The sequence below is a fragment of the Benincasa hispida genome, chromosome 8, assembly GCF_027475165.1.
Source record: "Benincasa hispida cultivar pf3 chromosome 8, pf3_genome.v1.1, whole genome shotgun sequence".
Lineage (NCBI taxonomy): Eukaryota > Viridiplantae > Streptophyta > Magnoliopsida > Cucurbitales > Cucurbitaceae > Benincasa > Benincasa hispida.
The window spans coordinates 16,228,620-16,245,895 of NC_143485.1; the positions used below are offsets into that span (position 1 = coordinate 16,228,620).

The following is a 17,276-nucleotide window of genomic DNA, read 5'->3' on the forward strand; positions in this document are numbered from 1 at the left end:
GTTGACATACCTGTAGAGTACAATGCGAAGCTCGGTGAGAAAAATGATAGAGTTCCTGTTAATAAAGAGAGGTATCAACAGTCAGTCGGGAAGTTGATCTACTTGTCCCACACAAGGCCAGATATTTCGTATGTCGTAGGTGTTATCAGTTAGTTTATGCAGGTTCCATGTGAGAATCATATGACAGTAGTTGAACGTATCCTTCGGTACCTGAAAGGAACTTCTGGCAAGGGACTGATATTCAGAAAGTCCGATAAACGATCTGTTGAAGCCTACACTGATTCTAATTGGGCAGGTTCTGTTGTTGACAGAAAATTGACGTCTAGGTATTATCCGTTTGTCTGGGGTAATCTAGTCACCTAGAGAAGTAAGAAACAATGGGTCGTTGCTAGAAGTAGTGTTGAGGCTGAGTATAGGGCCATGAGTCTGGGAATATGTGAAGAAATCTGGTTGAAAAAAGTGTTATCAGATCTCCAGCAAGACAATGAGTTTCCGATGAAATTGTTTTGTAACAACAAAGTTGCCATCAGTATTGCAAATAACTCGGTTCAACATGACAGAACTTGAAGTAAAATAAGCTCAAGCATACAATCTAATATTCAACAACCTTTTACAGTTTTTCTTTATAGTTTGTTATGTATCTACTTGTATCAGACAAAATGTATAAATATGCATTATTTACAATTTGTAGAAACAATCTTACAGAAGCTTACAAGAAAGCTACAAGATCTGTAAAGAAAAGTGTGACTTAGCTCTTGAATAAAATTTCTTCTCCTTCCTATGGATGTAGGCACTGTATTGCTGAACCACGTATATCATCGTGTAGATCTCTTTCTCTTCTTTCTCATTACAAGATTGCATGTGCTTCTTCTTCTTCATTCTTTCGGCAATCACATGAAAATAATCAGAGAGAAAAGGGTTAGCAAAAGTTTTTCTGCAAACAGTAGAGAGAACGTAAGAGAGAAAGAAAGAAATTTATCTGAAAATAATTTCCCATTAGAGCATAAAGGATTTCCTTCCATCAGGTAGAAGATAGTGGATTATTCCACGTGTTGCACATCAGCTGGAAGATCATGGAGCAAGCAGAACCAAGTTTTCTACCAACCAAATTAATTTGGGGCAAAACAACTTGGGTTGATCACGGTTGGATAAGCGAAAGGGCCAGCTTCATCATTTGGGCTTTTATTATTTAAGAATATCAAGTGTGCAGGCCCAACAACACTAAACACGTAGAGATTGATAGACATTTCATTAAGGAGAGACTGGATAATGGAAACATATGCATCCCTTATATTCCTTTAAATCAGCAAGTTGCTGATGTGCTTACAAAGGGGTTACTAAGACATAGCTTTGACTATTGTATAAGCAAGTTGGGCCTTGTTGATATTTATGCCCCAACTTGTGGGGGAATGTTGAAAATAAGGTTATTAACCTAAGGGCATTTATGTAATTTTATAGGCCCCTAGGGTTTCCTACTATCTATTTATACGCTATGTCCCTGTGTATTTTGTGTATTAAATTAACTAATAAGAAAGAACTCTATATCGTGGTTTTTCTGCATGTACTAGAGTTTCCACGTAGGTGTGTTGTTATTCTCTTTTCATCTTTTATATTTTATCAGTAACAATTAAATAACCAATTTTTTATTTCCTTAATACCTAATTATGCACAAACAAAAATTAATCTTCAAACAAATCAGTTGGGGACAAATATAACAAAAGTAAGCTTATATATTTAAAAATAAGACTAATACTCAATACACAAGCTATAAAATTCTACGACAAAAACTGTATATACAATTAAATTTGAGCTTTTCTAACTTCTTACAAATCCCCTATACAAAAAAATGTTTAATCTTCCCTAAGCCAAAATAAATTAGATACTAAATCAAACTAAATAATCATCTCACAAATTCTTCTCGCAATCTCCAAAAAATGATCTTTAAGAATTTACACGAACAACCTGTAATAGGAAAAACAAAATGTTTAAAATGGTTATAAGGAATGATCCCTCTCTCAAGCTACAAACATTTTGTTAATGTTCATAATTACAACATGAAACCACAAACAACCATGATTATAATTCAGACGTGCCCTCCCTCCATTACAAGCATGTCGTAAATCCACTTAAACAAATAGATAAACGCTTTCTAAACCTTCAAACTATCGGATCTCTATAAATAAGCCAAAAACTTGTTCCTTTAAAGTCCACAATTAGGCTTCAAGATAATCTAAAACACAATTACAACATATACATCCTCTCTCCCCTCCCAAGCTACAAACGTGTTATAGTTCCACCTAAACGCCATTTAAACCATAAAGTAGCAACAAATGCATAGACAAGGTCGAAGTGAATCCCTCCCCCTAAATCCATCTAAATTTCTTTCAAATCTAAACCCATCATTCGATAGTCGTAAAAGCATATAACTCAACTCTCGGATTTTCCCCCCTCCTCCCTCCTTCTTCTCCTCCTCCCCAAGCTAAGAACTTGTCCTAGTTCCACCTAAATACCATTTAAACCACAAAGTGGCAACAAGTATACTAGAACACACATATTTAAAATGGCTACCATAACTGCAGGATAGCCACAAAACAAACAAATGAAGTTCCTAAATCCACTAAAACGCTCATATTGGAAGTGGCTACCATAATTGCAGGATAGCCACATAATAACCAAATTAAGTTTCTAAACCCACTAACCAAGAACTGAAAGTTGCCGTAACGTACCTAGTTGTTCAAAGGTCTATCTTCTTGCTTTTGTTGCACAACTAACTGTCTTGTGATTTCAGTCAATTGATCTTGAAAACCCGAAACTATTGACTTCAACATGACATTTTCCTCCTCTTGTGACCTCCACCTCAAGCTTTTCATAGTTATTCCCAGTATCTCTCTTAATTTGAGGAAGATGTAGCTAAATTTGGTTTTGGGTTCCATCCAAGACCTTTAGTGTGACCTGATCATTTTCCCAAAACCCCTTCACAAATAATTTCCTCCGTTGTTGGTTCAACCCCATCTTGTGATGATTTTCTAATGTCCTCTAGCATTGCCAATTATATTTATAATAGTTTTTTAGGTTATATATTATATAGAAGTTAATATAAAATTACACATGTATGATAGAACAAAACTTACATATGCTTCTTTGGCGGCTTCGCTTATCCACCTATCTTTCTTTGAGAAATGACTTTTGTAAAACATTTTCTACTTGGCCTACTTTTTCACTCTTCTCAATCGTCTGTAATTCAATAAAAAAAATTTATTCTTTACATTCAATGAAAAATTAATAAAACAATAATGAATTTACATCATACCATACCAATTCATTTTGCACTTGAAGAAAGAATTTTGACCCACAATAATGGTTGAAACTGAGACATTCTCTACTCTTCTTGTTATTCTCCTTTTTTTTCCTACATAAATTATAATTTATTAGTACAAGCAATTTATGTAAACAATAAATACAACAAACACATAAAATTTACCTGCCATTCAGGATTCTCCCATCGATCATAAAGAATCTTCCAATCTTCTTTATTTGTTAACATCTGGTGGACTTTCACGAGCAATTACAGGATTCCTAAAGCTATAATAGTGCTTATGCAGTTTTGACCTATATTCTCTAAATGAGTTATGTATTTGTCAATTTATGTACTTATTGACGACATTCAAAGATAGATCCACAATAAAATGTGTCTACATTTTCAATAAAAGTTATGATAAGTACACATATGAAACTAATATATTAAAACCATAAAACTTGTTTGGCTTGAGTTGCAAAGATGAAGGGTTCATATGTATACCAATAATGAGATGTATTTATTGACATGAACCCTAAATCCTGTCGTACTTTATTTTTCTTAGGGTCTGTGTCAAACTACCTACATTTGAAAAGGATCACACGTCTTCCATTGCTATATTCTAAGTCCAATACATCAACTAGTATATCATAGTAATTAGTTTCAACTCATTCTGTTTCTCCAGACACCATAATGCCACTATTTTAAGTTGATCTTTTATTGTCACGATCAATACAGTGAAAGCGAACTCCATTGACAATGTAACCCTTGTAAGAGCGAACTTGATTAGAAGGACCAAGTGATATTGAGTAAAGATCATCAGATGCTTCTTCTCTTTGATGCAGTGAGTAAACCTATTAATATTTAATGGATTATTGAAACTCAATATTTTTTAACTCATTATTGATGTTCAAATATCTAATTGAAGAAGTATACTTACATGATCTTTGAACCAAGTAGAGAATTGTGATTGATGCCTTTGAGATAATTTTGATGTTGTGTCTGATCAAGTATGAATCAGTTTCAAATGTTCTCTAGTCATAAATTTAACACTAGATATAATATTGACTTTGAAAACTAAGGATATTAACTAAACATATAGGATTTGAAACATACCTATGATAAGATGTTATCTCAGAGTTGTTGTTCAATACGTACCAATGTGCCATTCGTTTCTCATTTTAGTTAGCGTCTTCGCAATTGACCCCCCTAATGGTCGTATATTTTGCCTAAACACATCAAAATATTCACAACTTGGGTCATGGAGAATTGAATCATCGTTACGTGGCTCCTTATTGAATCTAGTTTCTATTTCAGATAGATACATGGAACAAAAAGCCAAAGATTCTTTCATGATAAATCCTTCTGCTATTGAACCTTTGGGACGAGCTTTGTTTCTTACATATTGTTTCAAGGTTTGTAAGCTTCTCTCAGTAGGATACATCCAACTATACGTAATCGGTCCAACGACCTTTGCTTCGTAAGGTAAGTGAACAACAAGATGAACCATTACATAAAAAAAAACCGGTAGAAATTTTTTTTCAAACTTATATAATATGAGTACAATATCGGATTGCAATCGGTCCAAGTCTGTGACACATATTACTTTCGCACATAAATCACGAAAAAAACTTACATAGCTCCACAATAGGTGTATACACATCTTTTCGTAAGTATGCTCGAACACCAATAGGAATAAGTCGCTGGAGTAGAATTCGAGAGTCGTGAGTCTTTAATCCCCATAATTTTTCTTCATTCACACTAACACATCGTGATATATTTGAGGCAAACCTATAAGGAAACTTAACTGATTTCAAGAACTTACAAAAAGTTATCTTCTCACTTCTAGTAAAAGTATATGTTACATGTGGTTTTACAAATTTAGATCATTCTTTTTATAAGTGTAAGTCCTTTCGTATATTCAAATATTCAAGATCCAAACGGGCATTTGTCATGTCTTTCGTTTTTCCTTCAATATTCATCAAAGTCTCAAGCAAGCTATCACGTATGTTTTTTTCAATATGCATGACATCTAACCTATGTCGTAACATTAGTTTAGACCAGTATGGAAGCTCAAAAAATATATTTTTCTTTCTCCAATAATAGTCCTTTTTCTTTTCTTATCTCATTTGGATGGATGGTTTCTTAGTACTAGAAAGTTTAGTGCATTGAATTGTTTTAGGATCTCATCTCCATTCATTATAATGGGTAGAGGTCTATGTTCCAATTTACTATCATGTTGCTTACTCTTGCGCAAATTGTGGTTATTTGGAAGATACCGTCGATGACCCATGAAAGAGATTTTTCCTCTTATCTTAAACGACGATCTATCTTGTTTATGAATGGGACATGCTTGATAACCTTTGGTACTCCATCCTCACAAGCTCCGTATGCAAGAAAGTCATTAATGGTCCACAACAAACATGCACATAACTGAAAGTATCCTCCACTCATGCAATCGTAAGTGTGCACACCATTGTTCCATAACTCTTTCAACTCTTCAATCAGTGGTTGTAAATAGACGTCAATTTCTTTTCCAGGAGACTTTGGTCCTGATATAAGTAAAGACATGAAAAAATTAGATTCCTTCATGCACTTCCATGGTGGCAAATTGTAAAGAAAAAGCATCGGGGGCCATATGTTATACGCAGTACTCATATTCTTAAATGGATTAAATCCATCGGAAGTTAAGGCTAACCGAACATTCCTTGGGTCTGAAGCAAATTCAGGAAACTCTCTATCAAAACATTCACCCTTTAACATCAGTTGGATGTCGCAACACACCATTGGTTTCAACTCGTTTATCCTTATGCCATCGCATCTCAGAAGCAATGTGTTATGATGAAAACATTTGCTTCAACCTCGATATTAATGGAAAATGACGTAAATTTTTGTTTGGGTTCTTCTTATTCTTGTCATTCTTTATTTTGTATCGAGACTCACCACACATTGAACAACTTTGACAATTAGAATATCTTTTCCAAAATAAAATGCAGTCATACTTGCAAGCATGAATAGAATCATATTCTAGTCCTAGGTCACGTAATTTCCTCTTGGCTTCATAAAAAGAACTAGGTATACATGCACCAGTTGGAAAGACATCTTTCAACAAATCTAGTAACATATCAAAGGATTTGTTACTCCAATTATTGAGAAACTTAATATGCATCAATCTCACCAAGAAGTTCAATGAGGAAAATTTTGTACAACTAGGGTACAATGGGTTACATGCTTCATCCATCAACTCCTCAAAATGAAGTATCTCTTTTTTCGATGTTCTCAGGAATTTCATCTCCAAAGTCTTCGTCATCTTCATCATATGCCCCTTCTCTCATCGGTCCTTGCAAATCATTTAAAAGATTGAACAATCCATCATCATCATTGTGTGCAGTAGGTTCTTCCCTTAATGCATCATCTGCTGAAGGAGCTAAATGAGTCCTAACTCTTTGCAATTGAGCTAAATTTACCGGTTCTCCATGATAAATCCATTGACTATATGAAGGAGATATTCCATTAGCAAATAAATTTCGTTCTACTCCATCTAATGTCTAGATATTGAATTCTGAAAATTTTTACACGGGCATCTCGTTTTCCTCTCTCCATTTACATGACACTTTGCCACTTCCATGAATTGTGAAATTTCGTCAAGGTACTCTCTTGAGAATCTATCTATAAGCTTAATCCAATCCTTATTCATCGTTGAACCAAATAAATAAAACATGTCTAAGTTTTGGCTATATGAAGAAGATATTCCATTATCTCTAAGTTTTGGCCTTTATGATGAAAACAAGAAAGAAATCACTACATTTCTAGTGTTCCTTCTTACTTGACAGAAGGGTCGGTTTGCATCAAGCATGTGACGAGAACATTAGAAAGGAAAAAGGGTAAAATATTTACGATTGTGACCTTTATTGATAAAAGCTAAATAAATGAAGCTAAAAGGTCAAATGTTTTCTAATTTCTAATTTTTCTTTTTCAAAATTTTCATTTTTACTCACAATCTTTTTAATCAATCAAACAAAAAAACTCTTTACAAGAGTTTTTTTTAGATGATATGACATCAAATTTACCTTTAACTATCAACTTAAGTTTTCTGGATCAATCAATGATTTAACACTAGCAAGTTAAAAGCGTGAAATTTAGTTAATTTGCTTTAAACATCCTTAGCGATTCCATTTTAAAACTTAAAACATATTATATCCATAAAAATGAAAGATTAAACTTCTATTAACAAATAAATCTCATGTACAAAACTAAAACCAAAATACACAAATAATTCATCCTTATATCCATGCATATTATAGAAGAACAATTTTTTCATAAACAAATGAATATCCTAATTCCAATCTGAAACAAAATTCCTTATCAGAATAATAATATAGACATAATCCATCAATAACATTTATTAGAAAAAAGCAAAGAAAAAAAGAACCAACCAGTGCGTGCGACAGTAGTGTGCAGTGGTAATATGCGATGGCGTGCGAAGGTAGTGTACGTTGGGGTTCGGTGTTGGAGTGGTGGCCGTTTGTGTAAAAAAATGGAGGGGGAAAGGAAAAATAACAGGAAAATGAAGAGTAGAGGATGGTGGGGGGGAAAGGAAAGGAAGAGTGAGGTGGGGAATTGGTGAGGGGAAGAGTGGGGGGAGGGAGGGAAAGGAGGGTGGAGGTGAATTGGTGGGAGGGGGGACACGGTACAGAAAGGAAAAGGGAAAGGGGGGGGATTAATGACTTTTTCTCACAAATAATTTTGTCGGGAAAAGTTTCAATTTTCGTTGGTATAAATTTTTTTAAAAAAATGTGCATGTTACTCTATTTTTGCTGACGCATTAAATTTTATCGAGATAAATATGTCTATGCCAATGAAAAATGAATGCATTGGAAAAAAAAAATTATCGGAACAGGTAAAAATTCTTATAGTGATACAAGCCAAATTTGAAAATAAAAAAAGTAGTAATTAAAAACTTCTTTTTATAATTTGGCTAAGAACTCACATATTTACATTTGAACTATAGAAACCATGATAACAAGAAAATGTGTGAAACAAGCACAATTTTCAAAAACCAAAAATCCAAAATCAAATGTTTACCGAATGAGACCTGATTAATTTTTAAACCTTGTTTTTATTTTTTAAATTTGACTAAGAATTAAATGTTTCTTTTTAGAAATGTGAGAAAACCATAGAAATAAAATTGGGAGAATTTGAAAAAAAAAAAAGGAAAAAAAAAAGAAGAAACCAAAATTGTTACCAAATTAGTTTTGATATTTTAAAATTGTGCTTGTTTTCTAGCTATTTATTTACCATTTTTTTAACGGAACTATCTTTCTCAAGTAGAACATTTGAACTCTTAGCCAAATTAAAAATAAAAACTATTTTATTAGATCTTGTCATTTGATAACCACTTTGTTATTTGTTACTTTTTTTTTTAATCGAGCTCACAAACTATTTTTGCCTAAAATTTTTCTTGCTTTATTACGTACTTTTTAAATATGTTTTCAATACCTAAGCCACATTTAGAAAAGAAAAAAAAAATTGAAAACTTGATTTTGATTTTGAAATTTTGCTTAAAGTTCACTTTTGTTTAAAAAACGTAGAAAACTTGCCAACCAATTTTGTGACAAGAAAACAAGCATAATTTTCAAAAACAAAAAATAAATTGATTATCAAATCAATTTCAAAATTGTGCTCGAAATTTGAAAACAATCCTAAAGATGAAACCAATAAAACAAAGTAATAATCAATAGGGGAAAATATATACATACTTTTTTGTAAACTTTATTTATACAAATAAAAAATTTCAACCTTAAATTGTTGTATGTTAAAGTTGAAGCGTTGAATCAATATTAGAAAAAAGTAAACGATATATAGTAGATCCCACTTCTATAGTATAGAAAATATTAAGTCTATTTTTATATATGTTAATGAACTCGTTCCACATTAATATTAGTAGATCCTACTTCAGTTTAGTTCTAGTTTTAAAAGCATGTTGATGTACTCCGGTAATATAGGAAAAATTTTCAAATATATAGTTCAACTATATTTTTCTTTTTCTTAAAAAAAAGATACGAACACTTTTTGGAGGAGAGAAAAATAAAGCATTTAAATAAGATGGCGCACATATATATTGGAATTAATAAAGGTGCTCCCAAGTAGAGAAAAGGGTTTTTATTGATGGAAGAGAGAGAAATGGGTTTTAGTTGGTTAGTGAAGAGCCCAAAGAAAGAAGATGAACAACAAGTTCCTAATTCCATTTGGGAAGACGATTTTAAAGCCTTTTTTGAGCTCACCGATGAAGAAAACCCACCGCGGCCGCCGCTGCAGCAGCCGGATTATCATTTCCACGACGGCGCCTTTATGGAAAACAAGAACAAGATTTCTTTGAACTTAAATCTTAACTACGAAGAGGTTTTGGAAGCATGGTCCGACCGTGGATCTCTCTGGGCCGCCGCCGCGTCTTCTCTTACCGACGATGCAACTCACGACCCCTATGTAAGTTATTGCGTTAAACATCTGTTAGTTTTTACAAATTATGCTTATTTTCTTATAATTATAGAAAATATTTTGTCTATTGTTGTACCATGGTTATGTTGGCTTGAAAGTCAACTATTTTACTTGTTATAATTACGATCATGTCTTCCTTTTACATTTAATTAATGAATAAAACACAATGCGTACTAAAAAAGGAAAATGGATAACACATAATTAACAAAGAAAATTTGTAGTATATGTCAACATGAATATAGTTAAACTGACATAAAACTTATGTTATTAATTTGATGTTCGATTCTCCACTCACATGTTAAAAAAGAATGTATTTTAGTGTTTTAATATAGAGTGATATAGATTGGGTAAGGGGAGTAATGAAATAGTCTAAAATTTAAACAAAGTTATATTTATATATATTAAAATATTTGAAAGGTTAGTGTAATAATAATGTTGAATAATAATAAATAGATGGGAGAGGTTCCAAGAATGGAGGAAGAAAGAACAAGAAGGGTGCTGAGGTACAAGGAAAAGCGTCACACCAGATTATTCTCCAAGAAGATAAGATACCAAGTTCGTAAGCTCAATGCTGAGAAAAGGCCCAGAATAAAGGTGAATCATTTTCATTCATTAATACTTACAGTTTAACTGTTTTGATAACCATTTTAATTTTTTTTTTTTATAAAATATGCTTTTTTATTCGATTAACTTTTTTCACGTTTCTTAAAAATACAATTTTTTTTCTAAAATTTATTATTATTATTATTAAGTTTTTGGATTTTAACTCAGTTGTTGAAGGCTTTTTAAAGAGTAGATAATAAAAGGAGAAAACAAGTGACCATATAAACTTGATTTTTAAAAATTAAAAACTTTGTTTTATTTGTTAACGATTTTTCTTTTTAGTATCTAATTTTTGAAATTTATATTTGGTTTCTTCTAGATATTCCTACTATGATTTTCATATTTCTTGATTTTTTTTTAATTCTTAGTCAAATTCTAATAACAAAAACTTTTTTTTTAAAATTTTTTTCTAGTTTTTTAAATTTGATTTTGTTTTTGAAAACATTGGTGTAAATTCAATAAAAGAAAATGAAACTTATAGGTGAAAATAGTGTTTATAAACTTAAAATGAAAAGAAAAAAAAAGAAAAAAAGAAAAAAAGAAAAAAAAAATGCTCTAAATCAAGGCCCATGTTGATAATTGTTTTGTTCTTGATTTTCTATTTTTGAAATTTATGCTTGTTTCCACACAAATTTTTTTAGTAAATTTTCCACTTCCTAAAAAATACATTTAAAATCTAAGCAAAATTTCAAAAGCTACTGTTTTTAATTTTTAAAATTTTAACTTAAAAATAATGCTTAAAAATGTAGGTAAAGAAGTAAGAAAGGTGTCGATAGAAATAGTGATTATAAACTTAATTATTCGAAACAAAAAATGCTAAAAAATAAAATGGTTACAAAATGAAAGAGAGGATAACTAAAAATGAAATGGTTATGAAACGAGTTATTTTGAAATTTCGTTCTCAAACAAGAGGTGTTTTTATTTCACAGGGGCGTTTTGTGAAGACTGTTGAATGAAAAAAGTTGAAAAATATCTCAACAAAATAAAGTATCTCCAACTTTTCCCTTTTTTTTTTTTTTTTTCTCTCTCTATATGTGAATACTTTTTCTTCATTCTCTTCTTCTTCATGAAAATATCTCAAATTTTATGCACTTTTTTTCACATCTGTGATATTCAGAACTTTTTCTGTGGATTTCATTGTCGTGGGCCTCTCCAAACCAAAACACAGCAACTTGCCATTAAAGATACACTCTGAATTGACCATAAAAATTTTATATGCCATTTTTGCTAATCAGTCCCTCAAGAAAGCATAAATTGTAGCAATAGGTCTTGTCCGTCACCTTTAAGAAGGTGTTTGGACAGCAGATTTAGACAGCTCTTTGATCTAAATGTTTCTTTTTCTTATCCCATTTTTGGGTTGGGTTTGGTGGACTTCACGAAAATTACTTTTTTAGTCTTTTGAATTTTGAAGAATCTATGTTTGGTCTTTGAATTTTCATAATATACATTTTTAATTCTCGAGTTTTGTAGAATGATACATTTGGTTTCTAAATTCTAAATATATCTTTTCAGTACCTTAATTCTTTTTAAAAGTTTAAAAGGTATTTATAGTAATTTTTTTATATATTAAATTACGTGTTGTCTCGAAAATTAAGATATATTTGGAACTCTTAAAAACTTAGACTCAAAACATGTAATCAAAGAACTTATAAATCAAATGTACTTATTCTAAAACATTCTAGATTAAAAAAAAGTATGTTTTAAAAACTCAACCAAATGCATATATTCTTCCAAATTCGAGAATTAAAACATTGTAATTTTTCCTTAAATTTAAGATGATAAATTTTGATGATTCTTAACTTGTATTTAAATAGTGGTTCATTGGAGGAAATTTGGGTAAGTTCATATACAATTTGAGAGGCAAGTTTAAATGGCATGAATTTTTGTACCATGGGAGTTGAGATTTATTAATTGAACTCCAAAAGTTTTATTCTTATAATGGTTGGTACAATATACTTTGTTGTGGGTGAATTTGAATAAAAAATAAAAATAAAAAAGAAGATAAAAGAGAAGATAAACACTAGATAAAATAGATTTATTTAATCATATCAAAGCCTAATTTATTAGGATTAGAAAATATTTATCTCACTTTTATTATAAGAGGAAAAGGTAAACTTTATCTCATTCTCCCTATAAATACATCATTATAGCTTCATATAAGAGAACGAAGAACTTGAAAAATATTTATATTATTTTCACAAACAATATGTTCACGGGACAAGGTCGGAAATGACATCTCGTCCCCGTCCCCACCCCATTTAAATTTTTATCTCCGTAAAATTCCCCACTTAATACTCTCTATGAAAGAATTGGTCATTTTCTATTTTAGAAATTAAGTTGTCTGAGAGATAGAGAAACAAAATTCATACCATGTATTAAGTAAGAATTTTTTTGCTTAAATATGGTTCAACTAACATGAAGTTTATATTATCAATCTTGATGTTAGAGGTTTGATCCTCTACTTCACAAAGTATTAAAAAAAAAAAAAAAAAAGAATTCTTTCGTGCCCAAGTAATTGAATAGTTTAGAGAGTTTTGTAGTTGAAAGGTTTTTTTTTAGAGTAAATTTTAAAGTTACATTACAAGCTTAATTAGTCTTTGAAATTTGAAGTTTATGTCTAATAGGCCCACTTGTCTTCAATTCTGTGTCTAATAAAAACCCAAATTTTAAATTTTGTGTTGATGGGGGGATTTGTGAATTTTAAAAATATTTTAGAAATCTAAGTTGTTTGAGAGATGGAGAAAATAAAAAGGAAGAACATTTAATACCATATATTAAATAAGAATTCTTTTGGCAAAATAAAAATAGCTCAACTGACATAAAATTTATACTATCAATCTCCATGTCACATATTCAATTCTTTGGCTACCAATTGTCGGAAAAAAAAAAAAAGAAAAAAAAAGAACACTTTCTTGCCCAAAGGGATGAATATGTTTAAGGACTTGTGTTGTGGAAGCCTTTTTAAGAGTAGATATTAAGGTTAATTTAAAGTTTGTGTTTAATAAAATCTCAAACTTTAAATTTTGTGTTGATCAGGTAGATTTGTGAATTTTAAAATATTGAAAAATTGAAAGATAAAATTTATAATTTAACCAAAATTTAACTTTATCTTTTTAGAGCAACAAATCTTCAAGTATTTTGAATTATTTCTAAAATAAATTACAAAAAAAAATTTAACTAGTTAATAGTGAGCAGTGAGAAGAGAAGTAAGGCAAAGCAATGAACTCCCTCCATGTGATTGAAAGGGAAATGTAAGATATTTTGGAGTTGTTTTCATTGCAACCTTTATTTATTTATTTATTTCATTTTGGTTTTTCTAATTACTTTTGGTGGTCCTAACAAAAAACAGCCAAAAGTGGAAGAGCTATAATGATTTTTGTTCACATTAATGAGATTCAGGAATCAGGGGGAAATAAATTGTTCACAATTATCATATGCTTTTAATTTTTGGGTCCTCAAAGATATGGAGATTTAGGGAGAGCTCTCCATTCCTTATCATGCATCCCTTTATTGCTTTTATAAAAATATAAATTAATTTTTCAGCTTAATATTGAAGAAATATACATATGTGTTTTAGTCATTACTATTGATTTTTCATGAATTATTTGGTATACTTTGAAATAATAATGTATATTTTGTTCTTTTGGATCAATGAGTATATGAATGTAGCTTTAAAACTAGAGATTCTTGTTAATTTTTTTTCTTTTTTTTTTTTTTTTTGCATGAAATTAGGAATTAAACCAAATGATGTATTAGTTTAAAAATTAAACAAGATATCTAACTAAAATGAGTTAAATATGAAAGGTTGAAAACAAAAAATAATAATTAATAATTAGACCTAATCAAAATGATATATAAGAAAAAGTCTGTCCATCCTCCCAGTTCTCATCAAAAGTGGGTCACACTAGGAACATCCATAATTTTTTTTCTTTTTTCTTTTTCCTTCTGAAGACTGGCTAAACGTGAATGGGATGGGGCCAATTATAACTATTCAATTTCCACTTTTACCCTCGTTGTATGTGAATCCGCCTCTATCTTTAGGGGTGTTCAAAAAAATCTGATGACTTGAAAAATGTAATTTTGGTTGGATTATCAATTTTGGATTCAAATAAATGAAAATTTTATGGGTGGGATTGGTTTATAGATTTATTTGAAATAACCCGAACTTATTATTAACTTTAAAATTTATAAATTTTTTAACCTTTGGTACAACTAAATATATAGTTAATTCAATTTAATTATTTTTTGGGATAATTTATTCTCAAAAACTCCTAAAAAAATGAAAAAATTTCATCAAATAAATTGAAATTGAGGTGTTAATTTTAATTCAATATGAAAATAATTAAATAAATTTTTTATATATTAACATTTTACTTCTTTGTAGAATAAAAATTTAAATAAATGATTCGATTAATCCAAAACAGTTGAATTAGGATGGATTCGTTGTTTAATAAGGATTATTTGTGTTTGAAAAAACAATTGAGTTGAGTTTACTTATTTTATGGGTGTATTTGGAAACGGTAGGTATTTGAATATTCTATTTAAGATATTATCTTTTTTTTAAAAAAAAATTGAAAATTAAAGATTTGATATTTTCACTGAAATCAACGGCCATCATAATTATTTAAAAAAAAAAATCAATAACTGGGAATTTCTTGAACAAGAGTATTGGTAGTGGGGTCAATTGTAGGGGAGGGAGAATATATATGCTGTGTAGTTGGGGCCGACGAGATGAATCAGGGACTGATGGACGAACCCACGGGAAAGAAGAACAACGCCCATAGATTTGAAGCTCGGTAACGCCGAGGCGGATGCTAATAAATGGCATTGCCATTTTCGAAATGAGAAGGAAGCTCTATGGGTGGAAAATTTATATAATTTATATAATTAACATTTTTTTCTTAACTCGAAAAAAAGAATACGCTAGATCTATGAAAAATTTCATTCAATTAGGTTACATATGATAAATTTTTGAAAATATGGGACAATAAAAGAATTGATTGAGCCGTATAAGGTAGAAAACTCTCAAATACGGTTCTAAAGGAAAGAGCTTACCAACCTATTCCGATCAAAGAGAAAAGGCCATTCGACAAAAAGATTCTGAAATTGTAGAGGCTTGGCTCATTCAAGTCATTGAGTATTAAAAACAAGCTATAACAATTACTCCCGGTAACATCACAAGGCGTTTAAAATAAGAAAACTTTGTTTATTTTATTTTATTTTATTTTTAATTTATTATCTGCTATGCTATTATGAAGTTTTTGTTTTTTTTTTTTTTTTTAATAAATATTTTCAAATTTGAATGTTATGTATAAATATGTAGCAATTATATCTAACTAGCACTGGGTTGGAACGTCAAGCGGCTCGAGATTCAAAGGTTGCCACTATAACCGAACATGGGGAAAGACCATTTATACGAAGAATTCCATTAGTTACGTATAAACGTTCTAACAAAAATACTTGTATGCAGCAAAAATTCCAGGTTCACCAGGGAAATGCATTTAAAAAGGGCAAATTTTAGCAGCCAATGCTATTATAGTTAGTGGCAAACTTGCTGTGGAAAAAAAACGTATTAGTAACTTATATGCCATGGGAAGGTTACAATTCTCAAGATGCGATACTAAGTAGTTACCATAGTAGCTTATATAAGGTTACAATTACACATGTTTTTGGTACCTTATAATTGTAAATGTATTAGTAGCTTATATGCTATTTACACTTCTTTCTACATCTGGAAATTTGAAATTCAAACTCATCTAACAAGCCACAGACTCGAATGAATCACTAACAAAATACCACATCTAGAAGCCCGCTTACTCCATAATTTAGACAAATGGAATTGTGATGCTGGGATCGTCATAGGTAGAGACGAGGAAAGTTTTCATCCCCATTTGTTTGTCGTGTTGGAATAAGATGAACTACAATGAAATCGGATGAACTCAAGTGAATTGGACAATTGCACTGGGGACGATGACTTGACAACTCGTGAAATATTGGTTTATATCAATTATTTCAAAGGGTTTGACACCTACAAATACATTGTCTACACATAGTAACAACAAGTTGTGCAGAACTATAAGGTATAAAAAAAATGTGTATCCGTGGAGGAGGATGCATGTTTATATTTTTTTTTCTTCTTTGGAGAGGGGATGAGGATGAATGGATGTTGGTTTGAATCATGGGCTTGATATTATTGTGTGTGATGATAATGTAATTAAGTGTCGGAGGAAACATGTGGGGTATTTGATGATTATTATTTGATTTGATCTTTATTGGGTTTTATATTATCGGACTCCCCATCCCCATCCCCGCAGGGGGTAAGGCGGGGACGGGGATGGAGATTCCCTGCCAGGGAGATGGATCCCCGCGGGGACCCATCCCTGACCTTTCTTTTTTACTATATATAAATATAAAAATAAAAATAAAAATATTTGTAATTAATATATGTGTGTGTGTATATATATATATATATATATATAAGAAATTTAATTGGTGCGGGGACGGGGACGGGGACGGGGACGGGGTGGGGATACCCTCCTCGTCCCCGACCAGGGACGATTAGGATCCTCGGTTTGACCCCATCCCCAGTCAAACCGGGCGGGGCGGGGACCCGACCTCACGGGGATTTTTGCCAACCCCACTTAAATTTCAGCTCTTCCATGCAAGAATGGTAACATCCCGACCTTGTATTTGGTATGTGATTTGATTGTTGGTATTTTCTAAATTTTTTGGAAAATAAATTATGGTTTTTTTTTTCTCACCACGTATTTGTGCTTATGGTTCGGGATTATTGATGAATTAATTTTTTTGTAATTTTATTTTGATTTATTTTAGTTTTTAGGTTAACATATACCTAGTTTGGGTTTTAATTTTTGGTGTT

At 31.0% G+C, this 17,276-nt stretch overlaps 1 protein-coding gene and 1 long non-coding RNA gene across 5 annotated transcripts; one reads left to right on the forward strand and one right to left on the reverse strand.

The window, feature by feature from the left end:
- Nucleotides 1-1,811: 1,811 nt before the first annotated feature.
- LOC120082826 (uncharacterized) lies at nucleotides 1,812-7,914 on the reverse strand. Its single transcript, XR_016531487.1, has 6 exons — nucleotides 7,732-7,914; nucleotides 3,482-3,618; nucleotides 3,316-3,409; nucleotides 3,132-3,234; nucleotides 2,727-3,036; nucleotides 1,812-1,962 (listed from the first exon to the last, which is right to left on the reverse strand). It is a non-coding gene; the product is annotated as an uncharacterized LOC120082826 (long non-coding RNA).
- A 1,274-nt stretch (nucleotides 7,915-9,188) lies between these two features.
- LOC120082737 (CCT motif family protein) lies at nucleotides 9,189-16,159 on the forward strand. Of its 4 annotated transcripts, XM_090316560.1 has the most exons (4): nucleotides 9,198-9,781; nucleotides 10,247-10,387; nucleotides 11,326-11,383; nucleotides 15,720-16,159. In XM_090316560.1, the coding sequence occupies exons 1-3, from the start codon at nucleotides 9,464-9,466 to the stop codon at nucleotides 11,350-11,352; spliced, it is 486 nt and encodes a 161-aa protein (XP_090172686.1). In that variant the 5' UTR covers nucleotides 9,198-9,463; the 3' UTR covers nucleotides 11,353-11,383; nucleotides 15,720-16,159. The 4 variants fall into 4 exon arrangements, with proteins under 4 accessions (XP_038893946.1, XP_090172686.1, XP_038893944.1 ...); XM_039038018.2 differs by lacking the exon at nucleotides 15,720-16,159 and having other exon boundaries at nucleotides 9,189-9,781; nucleotides 11,326-11,497; XM_039038016.2 differs by lacking the exon at nucleotides 11,326-11,383.
- Nucleotides 16,160-17,276: the final 1,117 nt, after the last annotated feature.

Coding starts and splice junctions, on each gene's coding strand:
- LOC120082737 (XM_039038016.2), top strand. CDS start 9,464: ATGGAAGAGAGAGAAATGGGTTTTAGTTGGTTAGTGAAGAGCCCAAAG. Junction 9,782..10,246: donor ATGCAACTCACGACCCCTAT/GTAAGTTATTGC, acceptor AATAATAAATAG/ATGGGAGAGGTTCCAAGAAT. Junction 10,388..15,719: donor AGAAAAGGCCCAGAATAAAG/GTGAATCATTTT, acceptor ATAAATATGTAG/CAATTATATCTAACTAGCAC.